Genomic DNA, 18,264 nt, shown 5'->3' with positions numbered 1-18,264 from the left:
TTATGAAATAATTGTGAGTTGCCATATAAGTTATCGACCATTAAAATTTGATAGTCTAGTCAATTTTATATTTAAAAAAATATAAAATGATTAAAATTTGAAGGTTGAAAGCAAAAGTAATAAAAAATTAAAGTTAAAATGGCAAAAAAATAAAGGGTTAATAAATATATTTGCCCTAAACCATTTGTACCTAATTGGGACCTAATTTTTTCGACCTAATTGATACCTGAATTTGTATTTAATCATACATGTTGGTACCTTTACACTAATACCGCTAATTTATGCTGATGTGACATAGATAGTCAATCTAATAGTAACACATGATAGCCTCTTAAAATGTCATGTGTCATATATAAACAAAAAAATCTCTTAAAATATATAAATTAATAAAAAATATAATTTTGTTCAGATTAAGGACGAACTTGGACAAATGTTTGTTCAGATATAAACAACTATTTATCTAGATTCATTCTATATTTGTTTTAATAATTTTATATATTTTTAATTTTTTATAAAAATCAATTTTAGGTTATTTTTATTTTGAAAATACATAAAATAAATTTATATAAAATTAAAAATATACAAAAAAGCGTATAATATGTAAATATATAAATATTATAGGATTTTTATATATTTAATTGATATCAACTAAGTAGGAATAAATAAGTTGAGGGCAACATATATTTGGAATGTAAAGAAATCATGGAGCTATACAAAGGAACACAAATATAACGTGAAACTATACGCATAGAGCAGTAGCCTCATGCATCCAGGTAAAACTTCCATTGGAGCTTCTGTGAAAATTTGATTGGGTCCATCTTTGTGATATTTTAAGCCATCTGTGTAAAATCTATCAAAAATAATATTTTTCAGAAATAGTAGTATAGGGTAAAGTTGATCTTATTGAGATTGGGATATCTAAAATTTTTGTTTTGATTTAATCAAGTTATGTACAAGGCAACTGTCGTGTACACGATGTATAACGATTTGTGAAAAAATAAAAATAGAGAATTTAAGTTTGATGAAAGTAAAAATAATAGAGATAATTGAAATCGAAATAACAGTAAAAATAAGCAATAACAAAATTAAATTGAATAAATCAAAATGATGAAATTCTATCTTCAAACTTAATTTTTACACTGGTTTCGAACCAATCTTTAATAATAAGTCTTCTTCTTCAACCGATAAGTCTGTTATAACAGTCGAGGTCACCTTAAGACCTCCAACCCTTTTGTGTGTAAATTAATTGTGGAAATGCCCAACAATTAACCCTTACCAAACAAACAACCACGAAACACATGCCCATAATTTATCTCCTCAGTAACCTTGCGAACTGAGACCCAACTCGAATCAACGACCTTAACTACGTGGATCATTTAAATTCGATTGTTATTTCCCTTAACGGATCTAACCAACTACTTAATTGGACATGCTAGTGTGTTCCTCAATAGACCATGTAGAGCCCAATTTTAGCCCGGGCCCGCTAAGCAGATAAAAATAGTCTAACAGACCCAAGACCCCAAACCCAAAATTTAACCACAAGTCAAAACCCGAATGGCCCAAAACCTAGTTACAAACCCTAGCCTAGTGCAGCCCAAACACAAAACAAAAAACAATAGTAACCAAACCCTAGGTGCACCACACCAAGGGTGTGTTGACCTCCGCCACACGCCTCCACGTCGCCAAGTCCGTCTCCACGTCGCCATACCTACGAGAAAAACGCAGCAAAAGCAAAAGCTTTATTGTATTTTCAGGTATAAAAACCCAACCAATCATTGTATTTGGAGACCTTTTTTTTCCCCTTTATAATCAATATATAGAAAAAAGGAGAAAATTGAAAAGAAATATAGCAAAGGCAGAAAAGCAAACAGATTGTTTCATTTTATATATATTTTTTAAATTTGTTATTTTATTTTTATTTTATTTTACTTTTTACGGTTTTATATATATATATATATATTTTTATAGTAATAAAAAATAAAAAAGGAAAGGGATTTTACCTGTTTTGATAGCCGATAAAAAGAAAATTTTTAATTTTTCCAGCCGCCGTGAATGGCGGCGCCGTTGTAGGCGACCTGTGGCCGGCACGGTGGCACTTGACTGGAGCTATGGTCGGAGAGGAGAGGGGCTTAAGAGAATTTGAGAGAGGTTTTTAGTTTTTTTGGTGAATTGGGAAAGAATGTAAATTTAAAAAAAAAAAATCTTGACTTATATAGGTCCCCAAAACGATGTCGTTTTGCCCTTGACCCGTCCAACCCGACCGCTCCAGCATAGGATCTGGTGTTTTTAATCAGAAGGGCTAATTTCACATTTAGTCCTTCCGCTATTTTATATCTTTGCGATTAAGTTCTATTTATTTCTAATTTGGGCCTATAATTTTCCTTCTATTTTAATTTGGCCCCGCGCAAGGTGATGCGTTTTTTAGGGGGGGGATATTTACTTTCTTGGTCCCTCCATTTCGTTTGCGTGTTGCAATCCAATCCTTTCCCATTTATTTATTTCTGATTTCACCCCAAACTTTCGTCTTAAATTCAATTCGATCCTTTTTTAGTTATTTTGCTACTTTATTATTTAATTGATTAATTGGACATTTTATTATTACTTTAATAATATTATTATTGTATTCATTATTATTATATGTTACTATTACATTCATTATTTCTACTTTTATTATTCTTTTATTAAAATTCTTTTTACTATTTTTATAATTATTCTTATTAATATATTATTTTTCCCTATTATTATTATTATTATTATTATTATTATTATTAATGAATTATTATTGTTATTTTCTACTTTATTAGTATTATTATATTATCACTATTATTATTACCATATCATTTATCTAATTAATTTTATATTATTACATTATATATATTCTTTTGCATATCTTGATGTTATTATTCTGTTATTATCATATCTTCATTCCTATTTACTTACTTTAGTTTTAAATATATTTCATGTTATCATATATTAGCATTATTTATTTACCATTTTCTTTTACAATTTCTAACTTTTGATTATTTGTTAGTAATATTAATATTATTTATTTATTTATACCCTTTTCACATCACAGTCCCAAACTTTATTATTTTTGTTGTTAGTATTACTATTTTAGCCATCTTATATGTCATTCATTTGTATATTCATTATTATTATCTTCATGTTAGCCTTAGTATTAACATTGTATTATTTACGTTGTTAACTATGTTATTTTATTATCCTTTCCTTTTTATTGTCTATGTCACTTTAAAATTAGTCCATCTTGTAATTTTCAGAAATTGTTTTTAGTATTTGTGTTTTGTAATTTATTAGCGACATTTTATTCACAAATCATTGTTTTAAATAAAAATACATTTCGTTTAATTGTTACATTTTATTTGAAAGTTTTTTCAAAATAAGGCAATACTCGTATTTGGGAATTTAGAGAAAATTGTCCCCTAACTTACTGGGTTCCGATTTTCCCCGTCGAATCTAAGTAATCGAGTACCATTTCTCAAATCAAAACAAATAAGTTTCAAATAAAAGCTTATTCTCGGGAATTCGAGATGTTGTGTCCTAACTTATTGGATATGACACTTTGTTTTCTCGAGGTAAGGATTTCTAAAAAAATAAATGCAATATTCTGTATTTGAAACTTTGAGAGATTGTGCCCTAACTTACTGGGTTCCGATTTTTCATTTGACCCAAATAATCAAATGAAAATTAAAAGACAAGCTTATTTTCGAGGGTTTGAAATGTTGTATCCTAACTCACTGGGTGTGACATTTTTTCTTCGAGATAAGAGGGTCTTAGCATTCAATTTAATTTATTCAAGTGTTCTTTTTTAAAAATAAAAGAATCGTATTCTAAAATCTTTTCAAACATTCGACGTTAAGATATTAATTAATCAATTAGGTACCAATTTTGGGCGTTACGAGGGTACTGACCCTTTCTCGTGCGTAACTAACTCCCGAACCTTTGCTCTTGAATTTCGTAGATCAGAATCATTATTTAATAAATCAAAATGTTTTATTAAAATGATCAATCTCAAAGTGATCCGATCACGCCTCATAAAAGATCGGTAGCGACTTCATTTTTGTTTTTAAGTCAACCCTCATTTTTCAAATTTAAAAATGGTTTAGACAGACCATATACAAATAACCAATCATATTAGTTCTTCCAATAATTTTGACTTGGTGTCGATACAGCTTTGTGAGACGCTATCCCTTAAATTAGAAAAATAACAAATACCAAAATGAAAGTTTTTAATCGTAATTTCAGATCTCACAACTCCGAAAACCAAATAAAAAATCAACCTATCACACTAATTCATTAAATTAAAAAACAATGAAAGAAAAATAATCAAAGAGGAATTTTTATTAGTTCCCATATATTATGGAATGAGAAGGATGATGAACAACATGAGATATATATTCACATGAAATCAGGATGGATATCATCTTCGACTATTTGATATTTGATTGAATCAGTTTTCAAAACTGCATCGTCGGCATTCCCCCATTTGTCCATATAATTTGCAGAGTTTCTTGGACAACACTGTTTCAAGCTGTCGCCCTCATCTTCTTCAGTTATGTAATCTTTCCACTTTGAATTCCCTTTAGATGTCGCTGGCTTAGAGTTCCTCATTGACTCCAAAATTTTCCCTACTTTCCTTATTGTCAAGTCGCTTCGTTTTTTTGAACCTATGTCTCCATCTGCTTGTTGCTGCCTATCTGCCTTCACATCTGCAACTCCAATCCCGAAAATTTGATCCAATCAACTCCAATTCAAACAAAATCTAACTTGATTTGATTATAAAAAGAAAACACTAAAATCCAAGTCACCAAAATGATCTAAACCATGAACTAACTCAAAGTAAGATCATATGAAAGGGTTACTATAACTTTTGATCCCTGAAATTGACAATTAGATTCACCTTCAACCTTAACTTTTTTTTTTATCTACCTCGATATCTAAACTTGACAACTAAGTTTATATTAATCCAAAATTTTAAAACCCAATGCTGAATTAACACACCTAATTGTAACCATAATCATACCTATGTTGTTGTTGTTACTATTACCTTGTGAAAAGAGCATAGTAGCCTTTCTGCAATTTCTCTTGTATAGAAGTGGTTTATAAAGCTGATGACCAACGCCTTCTTCCCCAGTATCAGAGTTCCTCAATTTGGGTCTTTTGAACTTCTCCTTTGCAGGCAACTCTGTCACAATTTCTGGTTCCAAATCGACCCCTACACCATCAATAAAACAAACACGAATTTCTTATATTCTTAACTAGAATAATAATAATGGCAGTACAGTTTATTTTCTAAGTAAACAAACGACCTTGTTCCTCTTCTTGTAAAACTAATTTGTGTTCATGATGATCCTCTGAGTCGAGATACTCGGTCCAATCGGTGCGTCTTTTCTTCGGATTTTCCAGATCTCCACCATCGTCATCTTCCAAATCGATGTCATATTCCGATGTGGGATCGAAGAGTTGGTTTTGATCGGTGAATTTTCGGGTCATGTTGAAAGACTGGACGAATTTGCGGACGTCTTTAGCCATGGGACCTTGAGCAAAGACCTTGACCACCGATTGCTTTTGATTGCAGACCACGCACGTCCATTTGTTGCTGCTCTTCTTCCTTTGTTTCACCTGCAAACCTCCTGTTTAAACAAATAGAGGAGAAAGGAACAATTATGCAAAGAGAAAAATGTAGTAAGAGGATGAACGACTGTGCCTGCATTGTGGAGCATTGGCAGCATTGCAGAGCTACAAAATTGGCGGTTGGCATAATTCGGGATTTCACGGTGTTCTTCCTTCTCTTTTGTTACACTGGTTCTGTACTTGGGTTGGTTTCATTCGATTAAGGGGGTGGGCGGGACATTTCAGAATTTCAGCTTTCGCCATTGGGCGCGAAAATTGTGGAGTGCAAAGTTTTGATTTAGACTTAAACAACAACAGCCAATTTTTATTTAACATTCGAATATAGGGTTTAAGGTCCAACATGAGCAGGCCTATTCTTATCATAGGCCTCCTTTGTTCATCTCCCAAAGAATTAGGGTTTATTAGTTCGTTGAATCCTTAATCCTTGCACTTTCTTCTTCCTCAGTCCTGACCTCCCTGTGTTTGAAAATCTTAAAATCTCCGCATGCAAACCCTTTTGGGCCACATCCAAAACCCCCATATTCCGTTCTCACCCAAACCTTAAACCCTAAAAATCTTAAAAAAATTAATAAATTTAACCCTCAAATTTTACCCACTTTGTCAGTTTAATCTTATTCCAGAAATAATAAATTAAAAGAATTAATTTTTCAATAAAATTTCTAAAATTTTATAAAATATATAAAAACTAAAAAAAACTTCAAATAAAAATATTTTTAAATATTTAAATATTTTAATTTAATCATTTTAATAAAATATAAATCTTTTTTAAACTCTTTCTGATGGTCAAAGATGTTCCGGGTTGAATCTCCAAGGGAGCAGTAAGAAGACCCAATTGAAGGGCATTTCCTTATTGGACATGGCTGCGGATATGTTCTTACCATGTGAGTATTAATCCTCTAATTGTATCATTTGCCATGAGAGCCACCATCATTCACTACCCTTACCTTGTTTCTCAAAATCGCTCTATTTAATCATAAGTATATACTTGATTATGTTGGCATCCTCTTAAGCAATAGAAGGAGAAGAGATTGCAAGTTCATGTATGGAGACAAGAAAGTTCCACTCTTCTTCGTTATCGTTTTTATTAGAACTGATTTTACCTCTTTTTATTCTATACTCCCAAGCTAAGCAAATGTAGCATTCCTAGGGAGTCTTCTTCTCCTCTTCATTATCTTGCTTTGATTGGGCTTCTCTTGCTGTCCACCTCCGTCTCTTCGTCTGAAAGCTCCACATGCTATAATTGCTCATGTTATGCTTCTGAATTGTGCTAAAGTCTGCCGATACGAACTTGATTGTGTTTGATCTCAAATCAAAAAATTCGTAGCAGTTTCGACCTGCAATAGCAGCAGACCTCCCTCTACGGGCGGTTCCTGATCGCAGATTTGAACAAACCCTCCTATAATTATGCCACATGATATTTTAGGACAATCTTACACCAAAACATGCTCTCAAACTTTTCATTTGATCATGCAACTAAGCCTATGTATTCCCTTCCATTGAAGATTAGATCAATTAATCACTTCCAAGTCAAACAAACACATTTTCTTTCATTATCTAAGTTATGATTAAGCATAAAATCCAAAGAAAAATGAATCTTGATACAATCATTTGTACAACAGAGATCATGTTGATGCAACGATACTTCTACTTCGATTTCCTTTGAAGCGGATTTTTTTGCAGTGGCGATCCGAAGTAGAATGCAGGGAAGAAAATATTTCTCTAGTTCCAACAGAATGGTCAAAGATGTTACCTTTTTTCTTCTAGAGATCATCATGCAGTCGAGTTGTAACACTCGAGCCCTCCACTTTTCCAAGTTAATATTCTGGCATTCCGACCTTAAAAACTCAACTTGATTCATTCTCTCTTTCAAATTTGAACCACTTCCAATTTGCATACAGACTTTCTTCGTTCTCAAAAGATAAAGCATCAGCTGGAAGAGGTTCGGTATTCCGGGGTGCATAAACTGCAGGTAGACTTTGCCTGTACTTCTTTGCCATCTCTTCAGCCTCAGAAAATACCCTCTGTGGTAACATATATTATTAATAGTTATGACCAATCATAAACCATGCTAGACGTTCCTCATGAAACAGATCAAATCTTTACCTCTTTGTTTAATATAAAGAGGCCAGGTTCACTTTCAAGTTCAGCAGTACTGCAAGATGCATGAGAAAATTACATTAAAGAGACGAAACATACCGAAATAATGACAGCAGCACTTTATTTCATTTTCATGCATTTCAAATATAGTGTAACAAGCCACTGTAAGTAAAAGTACATCTTTTTCTACATGCACAAATGTGCCACTTTAATAGTAATTTTCTGACTTTTCACCAAGTGCAAGAAATTTCATAAATTCAAACGATTGCATCAGATAAGTCTCAATGAAAGTTATGTCCAAAGCATTCGGAATGCAAGGATGTCAACATGGTCCTCAATTACCTGAGAGATATTTTGTCAGGAAAGAGTGACTTCACAACAAGAACCTTGACCTTCTCATCCTCTTTAAGCAATTCAGCAACAGAAGTAATTCGAGTTTTGCTCATATTTGAGATATGAAGCAACCCACTGCAACACAGTTGAAATTTAGAACAATTTTTATGGTCATGACTCATGGCACAAGAAAAATGTTAAACTTAACATATAAACCAAATAAATATGAACATACAACTAGAATTAATAGAGTGGCATAAATATTATTAAGATGCACAAGAAAGTAACCAATCAAAGTCAAATGAGGAGGGCATTTATAATAGAAATGAGAAAAGAGAGGCTTCCAAATATACCGTATAACTATGACTAACAAGGGGATGTAATATCAGCATTGTAAAAAGCAGTTTCTAAGCGCGCATCAGGCTATGTCCTGAAGGCTACAACAATAAAATCAAGACAACACGCACTGTAGGAGCCATTTGAACTAAATGTTAACAATTTTTTTTTCAAATTTTCCTTTTAATGCTAAATATTATTTCAAAAGATTTACTATTTTGACAAAAGATTTTAAATAAAAAAAATGCTTTGGGGCCAATGCATTGCTTCATCAAAGACAAATGCCTAAAGGAGATAAGTGAGTGCCATAAGAGTGTTCCAAACATGATTCATGCCGCATTTCCTCAATCTTGTCTGCTCTAGTCATTCATTTATTTTTACTCATTCACTGTTTCAAACCCCTATTTCCCAGCTCACTGCCTCCCAATTTCCGTTACAAATCTTGCACTCCCGCCCCTTTCTTTTTCACTTCTTTAAACATAAATCTTTAACTTAATATTATCAGAAACTCTTCATATTATCCTTCCGCTAATTTTTATTATATTTACATGATACGATAATAACAGCAATAACCAATTGGTGTGTATTAAACTCGATGTTAGGGGAAAAGAATAAAAAGTAGCTTTCTACTCACCTTCTATTGGAATCCGCTATTCTTACTTGGGCTCCATACGGTAAAATTTTTACAACAGTTCCTTCTACAAGTGTTCCATCTCGAAGATGCATCATTTCCTACAACATTTTACCGTAACATCATCATCATTAGGCCCCTTCTTTTTAAAATAAAGTGATAAACTAAGTTGCTTCATCAATGGAAGGACAATGAGAAATAGAGAGATTGTAGTAACTAACCCAAGCTTCTCTCTCGCTCAATATTAAATCATTGTTAGCCTCATTTATTCGACTAACTTTCACATGCATTCTGCGGCCCACCTACACAATAGATGAAACAAAATGTCTTAAGAAGCATAGAACCAGTGAAGGAAAGAAAGAAACATAGACAGAACAGACATATATATCCTATTGACTATCTATTTCCCTATTATCACCACGATGCTTCTCTTCTTCTTACAACATAAATGAAACTCCAGTTTCAAATTTGTTTTGCGTTTCTGATTCTTCGATTTCTATGCATTCCTTCAAAGGTCATAAACCTTAGCCACTCAAACCGGTCACTTTGAAGAATGGTTTGTTAATGCCACTTGCATGACTAGGTTACTTTTTCGCGTGTCATGGGGAAGATAAGAGGGAAGAAAGCAAAAGAGAACATGATCATTTGAGGTAAGAAAAGACATGCCATTTGGAAAATATATAGAAGAAAACAATTGATCATCCAATCCAAGGGATTTTATAATGCATACGAAACTTCTTTTATTTTCAGCCAATTAAAAGATTGTTCACTGATGAGTTAAAACACCAACAGCGCAGCAGCAACTTGATTGGTTAGGTTGCCTAGGTCCCTCTCAACAATAAACATATTAAAAATGCATAGGACCTTCAAATATCATCATTTTTTCAAAGAAAAATATTCCTTCCATGACATTATTCCCCAAAATGCCTGCATACTATCATATGAAGAGAATTTCAATGACAAACACGTATTCCATTATGAGAAGCACTACCTAAATGAATATGGTTTAACTATAACTGGCTAACGTAATAAGTCTAGAGTGTATTGTCACAAAATCTATCAATAGATGGTTTTAGACTTCAGAAATGCTCAGGCCAAATGTCATGAAGGTAAGCCATTACACAAAACAGAAACAGAACTCAGTTACTGAAATTTCCATGACAAGAAACTTACATATCCTTTCAACTCAGAGAAGTTATTTACTCTCTTCATCAACTCAGCTTTTGGAAGGAAAGCTCGCAAGCCCTGCAAGACAATGTCTGAAAAGATTTTCACATTGAATTATGCGTACAAATATGTATAACAGAAATGGGACACACGAACCTCAATTCTTGTCAGCAGGCCACCTGTATTCCACTCTGTAAATTTAACCTCTATAGGTTCATTCAGGTGTTTTATCTGGCCAAAATTCAGATTAAATCATTAGTTAAGTTCAACAATCAGATACCCTTTAAGGTTATCAGGAAGCTAATCTGTTGCAATTAATGAGTTGTCAACTGACCCCTGTAATTGTTCATATTCAAGAGCTAATGTTGTCTTAGAACTTCAAAAATTCAGAAATTCATGATAAAAGGATAAATATGTTACATTAAGCAACTACAGAAGTCACCAAGCATATAAAGTATAACCGTTAAAATAAACAAATTCACTATGAAAAAAGAAAGAAAAAAGTGAGAAAAGAACCTGCCTCACTCGATGCCAAGCAATCCTCCTGAAGAGCTGTCTAGTTGAGAGCAAAGGCCGACCACTAAGTGTTCTTCCAAGAACCTCAGCAAAAAGCACAGTTCCAGTCTCAACCACTGGTCTTCCAGGACCCGGCCCCCCACTCATCGCATCATCATCCTTAACAATTCCCATCTTCCCATAAAACATAAATTCCTCAGCTTTATTTTCCAGATCACACATCAAATAATCCATCTCTTTATCATACAAAGGCAACACATCTTTAGTCAACATTGTACCCAACATGTCAGCCCCAACATTCACATCAAGCTTATTCTCATTACCAGAAACAACAACACCAACCACTAAGTCACCAGGTTTTGGCTCATAGTACTCGACACCAACCTTCTTCACTTCATCAATTTTCTCCTCAGAATCTTCTAATTCACCTCTCCCTTCTACTTGCAATGGTTCGCTAGGCCTAAAAAATTTCAAAAAAGGCTCCAAAACCTCTTCTTTATCAGGTTTTTCAGACTCTTTATCAACATCAGATACAAACCCATTATTCACAGGTGCTGGACTAGGCTTATTAAGCAATTCAAGCTCCTCATTTTCTTCAATTCCACTATCGTTTTCAAACCTTTCAGGCAACTGGGTGCTTGAAAACTCATCAAAAGTATCATTTTGAGAGCAAAGCACAATCTGGGTACTTCTCAAAAACGTATATTTCCTCGGAAAAGACAAAGCTTTTGGTGTCCCAGCAGCGGTAATGGAGTTACAAGTTCTTTTAACAGAGTACTGCCATTTGGGGGCACCATTAAAAGCAAAGTATTGACTCGAAAAATTGAGAAAGGATAAAGACTTACAGGGTTGAAGCAGGGTTTGCATCCTCCTTATCCTGCTTGCACCTCGTGAGCTCTTTTTCTCTCTCTGCTTTGTTCGATTTTCTTTTGTAACTTCTCTATCTGCCAGCAAAGTTTTGGAAACTCGGGACATTCCACGGCTGTTTTAGCTTCCACGCTTCATTAACTCAAGCCTTTCGTAGGCCCATTTTCAAGAACTGGGTATTTCAAATTTCATATTTGGATCTGCTTTTTGAGGAGCTTCGACCCAATTATAAATAACGACTGTTTAATTTTATTTCAGAACTTGTACGTAATTGTTTCGGATTTTGAACTATTTTTTTATATATGTTTCTTAATAAACATAAAAAAAATCTCAATTACCTATCTAAAAATATGTTTATTAATTCGGTTAAATAATTTAATTTTATAAAATTATTTAGTGCAAGTCAATGACTAAAACAATAGGTATTCACACAATAGATTAAAATATTAAAAATGTCTTCAACTATTTTAGTTATCTTAAATATGAATTTAATTGAATAATAAAATATTATATCATTATTTGATAAATTATTAATAAGAGTTATCAAATAATTAAGTATAAATATGAACGGAGACTTTCTGAATGTGAATGTTTGACTATATTAAATTCATGCTGCCGTAAAATGTTGTGCAGTAATGACAGGAAGCACCGAGTTATACAAAACAGTGCATTGTTTTATGTCCAAAAATCCAACAACAAGCCATTTTTTAAAATGGTTGTTTGACCAGCAAGATGGACGTGTGAATTTGTACCTTTCAAAATAGGGTTAATTTAAACACCATCATTACACTATATTTTATTTACATGTGTCATTATATATTAAAAAAATAGGCATGTGTTTAAAAATAATATATAATAAATAGGGTAAACTATAAAAATAGTTACTTTTATTTACTTTAGATTACATTTTAGTCACTTATATTATTATTTTGTTACAAAGTAATCACTCTACTGTTAAACTCTGTTACCTCCCTAACGGCAATCCTATGTGGCAGTCCAAATAGGTTTTAAATGTCAACTTAGATATCTAGTTGCTGGGATGAGAATATGGTTTTAGTTAAATAAATTTAAATTGAATTGCCACGTAAGACATATAAGTTGGCATTTAAAACTCATTTAGACTGCCACGTAAGACCGCCATTAGGGAGGTAGAGGAGCTTAACGTTAAAGTGACCACTTCATAACAAAACGATAACGCAAGTGATTAAAACGTAACATTTCAAACATAAGTGACTAAAATAAAATCTAAGACAAACAAAAGTAATTATTTTTTCAGTTTACCCTAAGAAATAACAAATTTACGGTTTTAAATCAATAATAATATCACATGCAATATGTGTGTGTGAAAAATTTTGTATAATAATATTAAAATGTACAAATAAGTTATAATTGAGGTCTTATGTTTTGTTGAGGGCATGAGTTCAAATCTCTTTATTTATAATTCTTTATTGATTTAATCTAAAATGTAAAAAGACAAAAAGTACCATTGTAATAATATAACTTATTTCAAATATGAAAGGATAGCTTAATAATTTCCTCAACTGAATTAGTGTCCAATTGACTTATGACTCCAACATAGACTTAGTTTAGCATTGCTTCTCAAAAGTATTTTTGGAGCCCTAAACAATACTAAAAATGCAAATTTTGAAGTTAGAAGTGTTTTTAAACTCAAAAGCAAACGAAAAAGCAAATTTTTCTAACTTCTGCTTTTGGCAAAATCGCTTTTAAGAACAAAGGACAATGTTAACCCTTATTAAATATTTATATTATATTTATATTGAGTATGTAATTAGTTTACTATTGAAATTTATTTTATATACTTATTTTGTATTGATTATATCTTAATATTTAAAATATAGTTTATATATTTCAATTAATTTTTATAAATAATTAATATTAATTGATTAAAAATATTTAAAATTTATATTTCATATATTAAAATATTAACAACAAATTAAAATATTTTTTATATTCTTATTAAAATATCATAATATTAACTAATTTGAACATTATTTAAATGTATGCTTGTTATTTTATAACACAAAGTCTAAAATGAGCATTTTATTTCTCAAAAATACTTTATTGCAACAATATTAAACACTGTCTTAAACTAAACTTTTTAAAAGTATTTCTCAAAATCACTTTTCCACAACATTTTTAAAAGAATTTCTCAAAAGTAATGCTAAACTAACCCTTAGTCGGGTTTTAAATAATAACTAGATTTTTTATTATCGCAAGTGATAAACACGTTTATTTTTCATAAATTTTAAAAATAATAAATAATATATATAAAAAGTAAAGTAATATTTAAAATAATATATAGGATATTTAATGTAAGTAATATTTAAAATAAATCATATTTTATAAATAAAAGGAGTTGAAAATAATATAGAAATTTAGAACTCTATTAACAAATGAATTATAATATTAAATTAAAATAAACAAAATGTAAAACGCATGCTTCAATTATAATAATAATTAATGATATGTACGAAAGATATTTATATTATATTAATAAATATATTTATTAATAACGATTAAAATAATTATTAAAATCTTATATAGTAATTTTTTTTACTTTTTGAAAATATCTTTTATCCGTTTACAACATCATGTATAATAATAAGGTAAATAATAAAGTATAAGAAAACTTATAATTAAAAATAACAATATGATAGAAAATAAAGTGTATATATATATTATAGAAATAGACTTCTATGTAATTTAATATTGTCATCAATTATGAGTTTTAATTAAATTTTACCGGTTAATATGATTTAAAAATAAAATTAACAAGGAAAATAGTTCTCAAATAATTTATTTAATAAAATAATTTATATAATATTAAAATTAACTTAATTTTTATTTAACTAAAGAAGGGCTTGAAAATTAAAAATATTCATCGTATAAGAAGAAGTTTAAGTTTATTTTTCTAATTTATTATTATTGAAATTTAATATTATATTAATTTATTATCGTTAACTATTAAAACAAAACATTTAAAATATATTTTATTAATTTTTAACTTCAAATTATTTTAAGTCAAAATTGAATAACAAATTCAATCAAATATCAAACTTAAGTGGTGAAATTCAACCAAGTAAAAGTAAAATAGTAAAATTCAATATAGTAATAAAGTATATCAGTAAAGTTATTTTAGTATAAAAGTGTATTGACAAATATCAATCAAGATAAATATATATATATATATATAATAACTTAAAATATAATACCAAAATTACATGTTAATCCTTCAAATTATATACTAATTTTGTTTGTTAAAAACTAAAAATATAAACAACTTAACGTCTATTTGTAGTATACATCATGTGATTCTGGCAGTGTTTTCTTTCTTTCTAGTGTTTTTCTATAATATCAAGATTCTCAAATTTAACAAAATTAATTACAAGTTGGAACTTTGAAAAAAAGAAGGTTTTTTTTTTTTAATTTCTAGTCAGAAGAGAACAAAGCTGGCAATTGCCCACCACCATAATTTTTTAGAGTTAATATATATTTTCTCTTAAACTATATCTAATTAGTAACTAAAATTTAATTCTACGAAATATTTTGGTCATTCAGTAGTAATGCGAATAAAATATATTGATGTGACATTAATAATTAATAATATGATGTTTTGTGTTAATATAATAATTTAATTGTGATGATAATTTAAAAATATATAAAATTTATAAAAGAAATTACACATAAGGAATGAATATTTTTGTCGAAGTTTATTCTAGGCTTATTTTTTAGTAAATGTATATATTTTTAGTTTTGCATAATTTATCATATTTTTATAATATTATTAAATTAAAAATACATAAAATTTGATGTTTTATACATTTTATACATGTTTTTAGATTTTATGTATTTGGACAATATATTTTATAAATATCAAATTTTATATATTTTTATTTTATAATAATATGAAAATCTATTTTATTAAAAATTAAATAGGGTATTCGATAAATAGAGTTTTGGGTCTCTTTTAGTTGATTTGGGTATAAATAGAGGATTGTACAAATAAATCATCTAATTGTAGAGTTTGGTGAATAAATGTTTACAAGAACTTGTTGAGTTAAAATTTCCAAAACAAAAAAGTTGGGATGGGCAACTTTTGTCAATAGCTGACCATGCTTGCTCAAAAAATACTCCCTTTGCCATATGCTCTAAAACCTAGTAGAGGTGCCAAGATATTAGTAGCATTTGTTCTTCCATTTTCATTTTCAATCCAAAGTTCAAAGTAAATCTCAAAAAAACAAATTCACTGTGAATATACAAAAATCAACATTGCCATGAGAAAATTTCAATTGAACCCATTCATCCTTAAATATTTATGTACTCTTAATTTATTTTTAATTTACTTGTGTAAAATGATTTCTTATGCAACTTTATATTACCCATTCATCCTTAAATATTTATGTACTCTTAATTTATTTTTAATTTATTTGTGTAAAATGATTTCTTATGCAACTTTATATTAATTGAAATATACTACTTGACAACTTTATAAAAAGTGTAAAATAAATATCACTAATTTACATATTACGACCATGACATAATTATCATTAATATTATACTTTACAGTTATATTGACACACTATTAATATTTATTAATTTCCACAAGATTAATATTTGCAAATAAGAAACATAAGAAATTTGTTTATTTAAAATTTCAAAAATATTCACTAATTAATTTTCATAATGGATATTTTAATTCCTTGATAATAGTGTTTTATTTCAATAATTTCACCCAATAAAGACTAAAATATTATAAATAAATAAATACTTAACAATAAAATATATCATGTCTTTATTTGTCATTTTACATATCAACTTTCATTTATCGCCTAAGTTTTCTGAAACACTTTTAAATAAATAGTTAATAGAATCAGTTAGTCAAATCTGTTAATAGAACCAGTTGATCAAACCAGATCAGTAATCAAGTACCAGCCAATTGGCAAACAAAGCCAATATATAAAAATAATTTCAAAATTTCCAGAATGAATCTAAACAAAAGGTTGTCCAGGTTCAAATGCATTTGTCTAGGTTCATTCATTGTGCAAAAAATATTATTTTTTTTTAATTTTTTACCATGTGTCAAAATGTGGGTGCCATGTGTTAGCATGCTATTAGCCATCAGCGTATTTTAACAGTGTTATCAAAGTGTGTGACAGAATTGAAATTTAAGTATTAGTTAGGTAAAAAAAATTAGATACTGTTTAAATACAAGTGACCAAATTCAATGGGCAAAAGATATCTTTTTTTTTTTTTAAGAAGATTCAATGGGCAAAAGATATCTTTTTTTTTAAAGAAGGATCTATCTTTTATTTTAACATTATTTTTAATAAAAGAGTATAGATTATTTCAAATTTGAATTAATATCAACGGAAGATATGAATTTAAGGTTTTTTTTTATCACTTCTCTTTAGGAGTGTTCAATTGATTAACCGACCCAAATTATCATTAACTGACCTTTTTAAACCCTTAACTGTCAATTGAACTAAATTTTTTCGGTCAATTCGATCGGTTAACTGAATTAACTTAATTTTATATGTTTTTTTTGTTAAAACAAGTATAAAACATATAAAAAAATTAACCGAATTAACTGACCAATTAATTTATACTTCCAAAAAATTAACTGAACCAACCAACCCCCGACCGAATACTTATATATTATAATATTATTTATTAAGTTCAGTTAATCGACCGATTTCAAACTAAATTAACCGTTAACCAAATTTTTAAAAAATTATTAACCGACTCCAACAAATTAATTCAGTTAACCAACCAATTAACCGAATTCAATCGATTAACCAAATTAATTCGATTTTACTTTAGAAGTTACACACGCTACTTTTTCTATGAATTAGCGGGTTTTGCATAATAACTTTGAATCCTCTGTAAAATTTGTATCCGTCATTTTATATAAAAAAAAAATTGACGAACCTTGACAATCAATATGCTTATATGATAAAGTTAATGTAGTGAAATGCGTGAATTTTGTTCAAAATTTATTCTAATGATAAGGGATTCACTGTCACTTAAAACAATTCAAACGTGTATTTGAGGCCACTAGAATTTCCAATACAATAACTTTTCCATCATATACAAACATTTTGGTTGACTTTTTTTAAAATTGATTATCTAACATGATTGTGATGTGCAAATGGCTATAATTAACTTAAATCATTTTAATATTTGATGCGAACACATAAATATGCCAATGATTTAACTATATATATTTTTATCAGCCAATATAAATACAAAACAAGTGAAGGCTAAAAATGGTTGGTGCAACTTGTCAAATATGAATCTAGGATTCTTATGTCTGCTACTATACTCCATAATATCAGACAAACAATTTATTTTTAAAATTATTATTATTATTATTATTATTATTATTATTATTATTATAGTTATAATAAGATATGGTGGAATAGATTAGGTTTTGTACTTAGCCCAGTCGTATTAAATTTTTTATATTATTTTAGTATATAAAAATAAATTTAAAGAATATAATACATTAAATATATTAAGAACATTAATATAGTTTGACGGAGGGCCTTACTAAATGGGGGTGAAAACGCGATAAAATGCGTTTTATTTAGACTAAATGTAGGACCCTATTTGGCTTAGAAGACTCCCACATAGGAACGTTACCC

The 18,264-nt window shown here is 29.5% G+C and overlaps 2 protein-coding genes across 6 annotated transcripts; both read right to left on the bottom strand.

The window, feature by feature from the left end:
• Window positions 1-4,230: 4,230 nt before the first annotated feature.
• Window positions 4,231-5,973, bottom strand: LOC108488657 (uncharacterized). Of its 2 annotated transcripts, none has more exons than XM_017792948.2 (4): window positions 5,726-5,973; window positions 5,328-5,640; window positions 5,042-5,233; window positions 4,231-4,727 (listed from the first exon to the last, which is right to left on the bottom strand). In XM_017792948.2, exons 1-4 carry the CDS (start codon window positions 5,777-5,779, stop codon window positions 4,417-4,419), a joined length of 870 nt encoding a protein of 289 aa, XP_017648437.1. In that variant the 5' UTR covers window positions 5,780-5,973; the 3' UTR covers window positions 4,231-4,416. The 2 variants fall into 2 exon arrangements, with proteins under 2 accessions (XP_017648437.1, XP_017648438.1); XM_017792949.2 differs by having other exon boundaries at window positions 5,066-5,233; window positions 5,726-5,971.
• Window positions 5,974-6,693: 720 nt separating this feature from the next.
• Window positions 6,694-11,736, bottom strand: LOC108488117 (protein PIGMENT DEFECTIVE 338, chloroplastic). Of its 4 annotated transcripts, none has more exons than XR_008280237.1 (9): window positions 10,733-11,736; window positions 10,373-10,447; window positions 10,223-10,294; window positions 9,271-9,351; window positions 9,053-9,150; window positions 8,092-8,217; window positions 7,756-7,804; window positions 7,403-7,673; window positions 6,694-7,048 (listed from the first exon to the last, which is right to left on the bottom strand). XR_008280237.1 is itself a non-coding variant. In XM_017792422.2 (8 exons), the coding sequence occupies exons 1-8, from the start codon at window positions 11,705-11,707 to the stop codon at window positions 7,497-7,499; spliced, it is 1,653 nt and encodes a 550-aa protein (XP_017647911.1). In that variant the 5' UTR covers window positions 11,708-11,736; the 3' UTR covers window positions 7,180-7,496. The 4 variants fall into 4 exon arrangements, 2 of the variants coding, with proteins under 2 accessions (XP_017647911.1, XP_052881847.1); XR_008280238.1 differs by having other exon boundaries at window positions 6,694-7,022; XM_017792422.2 differs by lacking the exon at window positions 6,694-7,048 and having other exon boundaries at window positions 7,180-7,673.
• Between the last annotated feature and the right edge of the window lie 6,528 nt (window positions 11,737-18,264).

Source organism: Gossypium arboreum, chromosome 3, assembly GCF_025698485.1.
Source record: "Gossypium arboreum isolate Shixiya-1 chromosome 3, ASM2569848v2, whole genome shotgun sequence".
Lineage (NCBI taxonomy): Eukaryota > Viridiplantae > Streptophyta > Magnoliopsida > Malvales > Malvaceae > Gossypium > Gossypium arboreum.
This window is presented reverse-complemented; position numbering and strand designations above follow the sequence as displayed.

Excerpts from the sequence above, each read along its gene's own strand:
- LOC108488657 (XM_017792948.2), bottom strand. The coding sequence starts at position 5,779 with ATGCCAACCGCCAATTTTGTAGCTCTGCAATGCTGCCAATGCTCCACA. Across the intron at positions 5,234-5,327 it reads TTTACAAGAAGAGGAACAAG|GGGTCGATTTGGAACCAGAA; the intron begins GTCGTTTGTTTA and ends TTGATGGTGTAG. Across the intron at positions 4,728-5,041 it reads TAGTAACAACAACAACATAG|ATGTGAAGGCAGATAGGCAG; the intron begins GTATGATTATGG and ends TTGGAGTTGCAG.
- LOC108488117 (XM_017792422.2), bottom strand. The coding sequence starts at position 11,707 with ATGTCCCGAGTTTCCAAAACTTTGCTGGCAGATAGAGAAGTTACAAAA. Across the intron at positions 7,805-8,091 it reads CCTGACAAAATATCTCTCAG|TACTGCTGAACTTGAAAGTG; the intron begins GTAATTGAGGAC and ends TGCATCTTGCAG. Across the intron at positions 7,674-7,755 it reads TCTTTATATTAAACAAAGAG|AGGGTATTTTCTGAGGCTGA; the intron begins GTAAAGATTTGA and ends ATGTTACCACAG.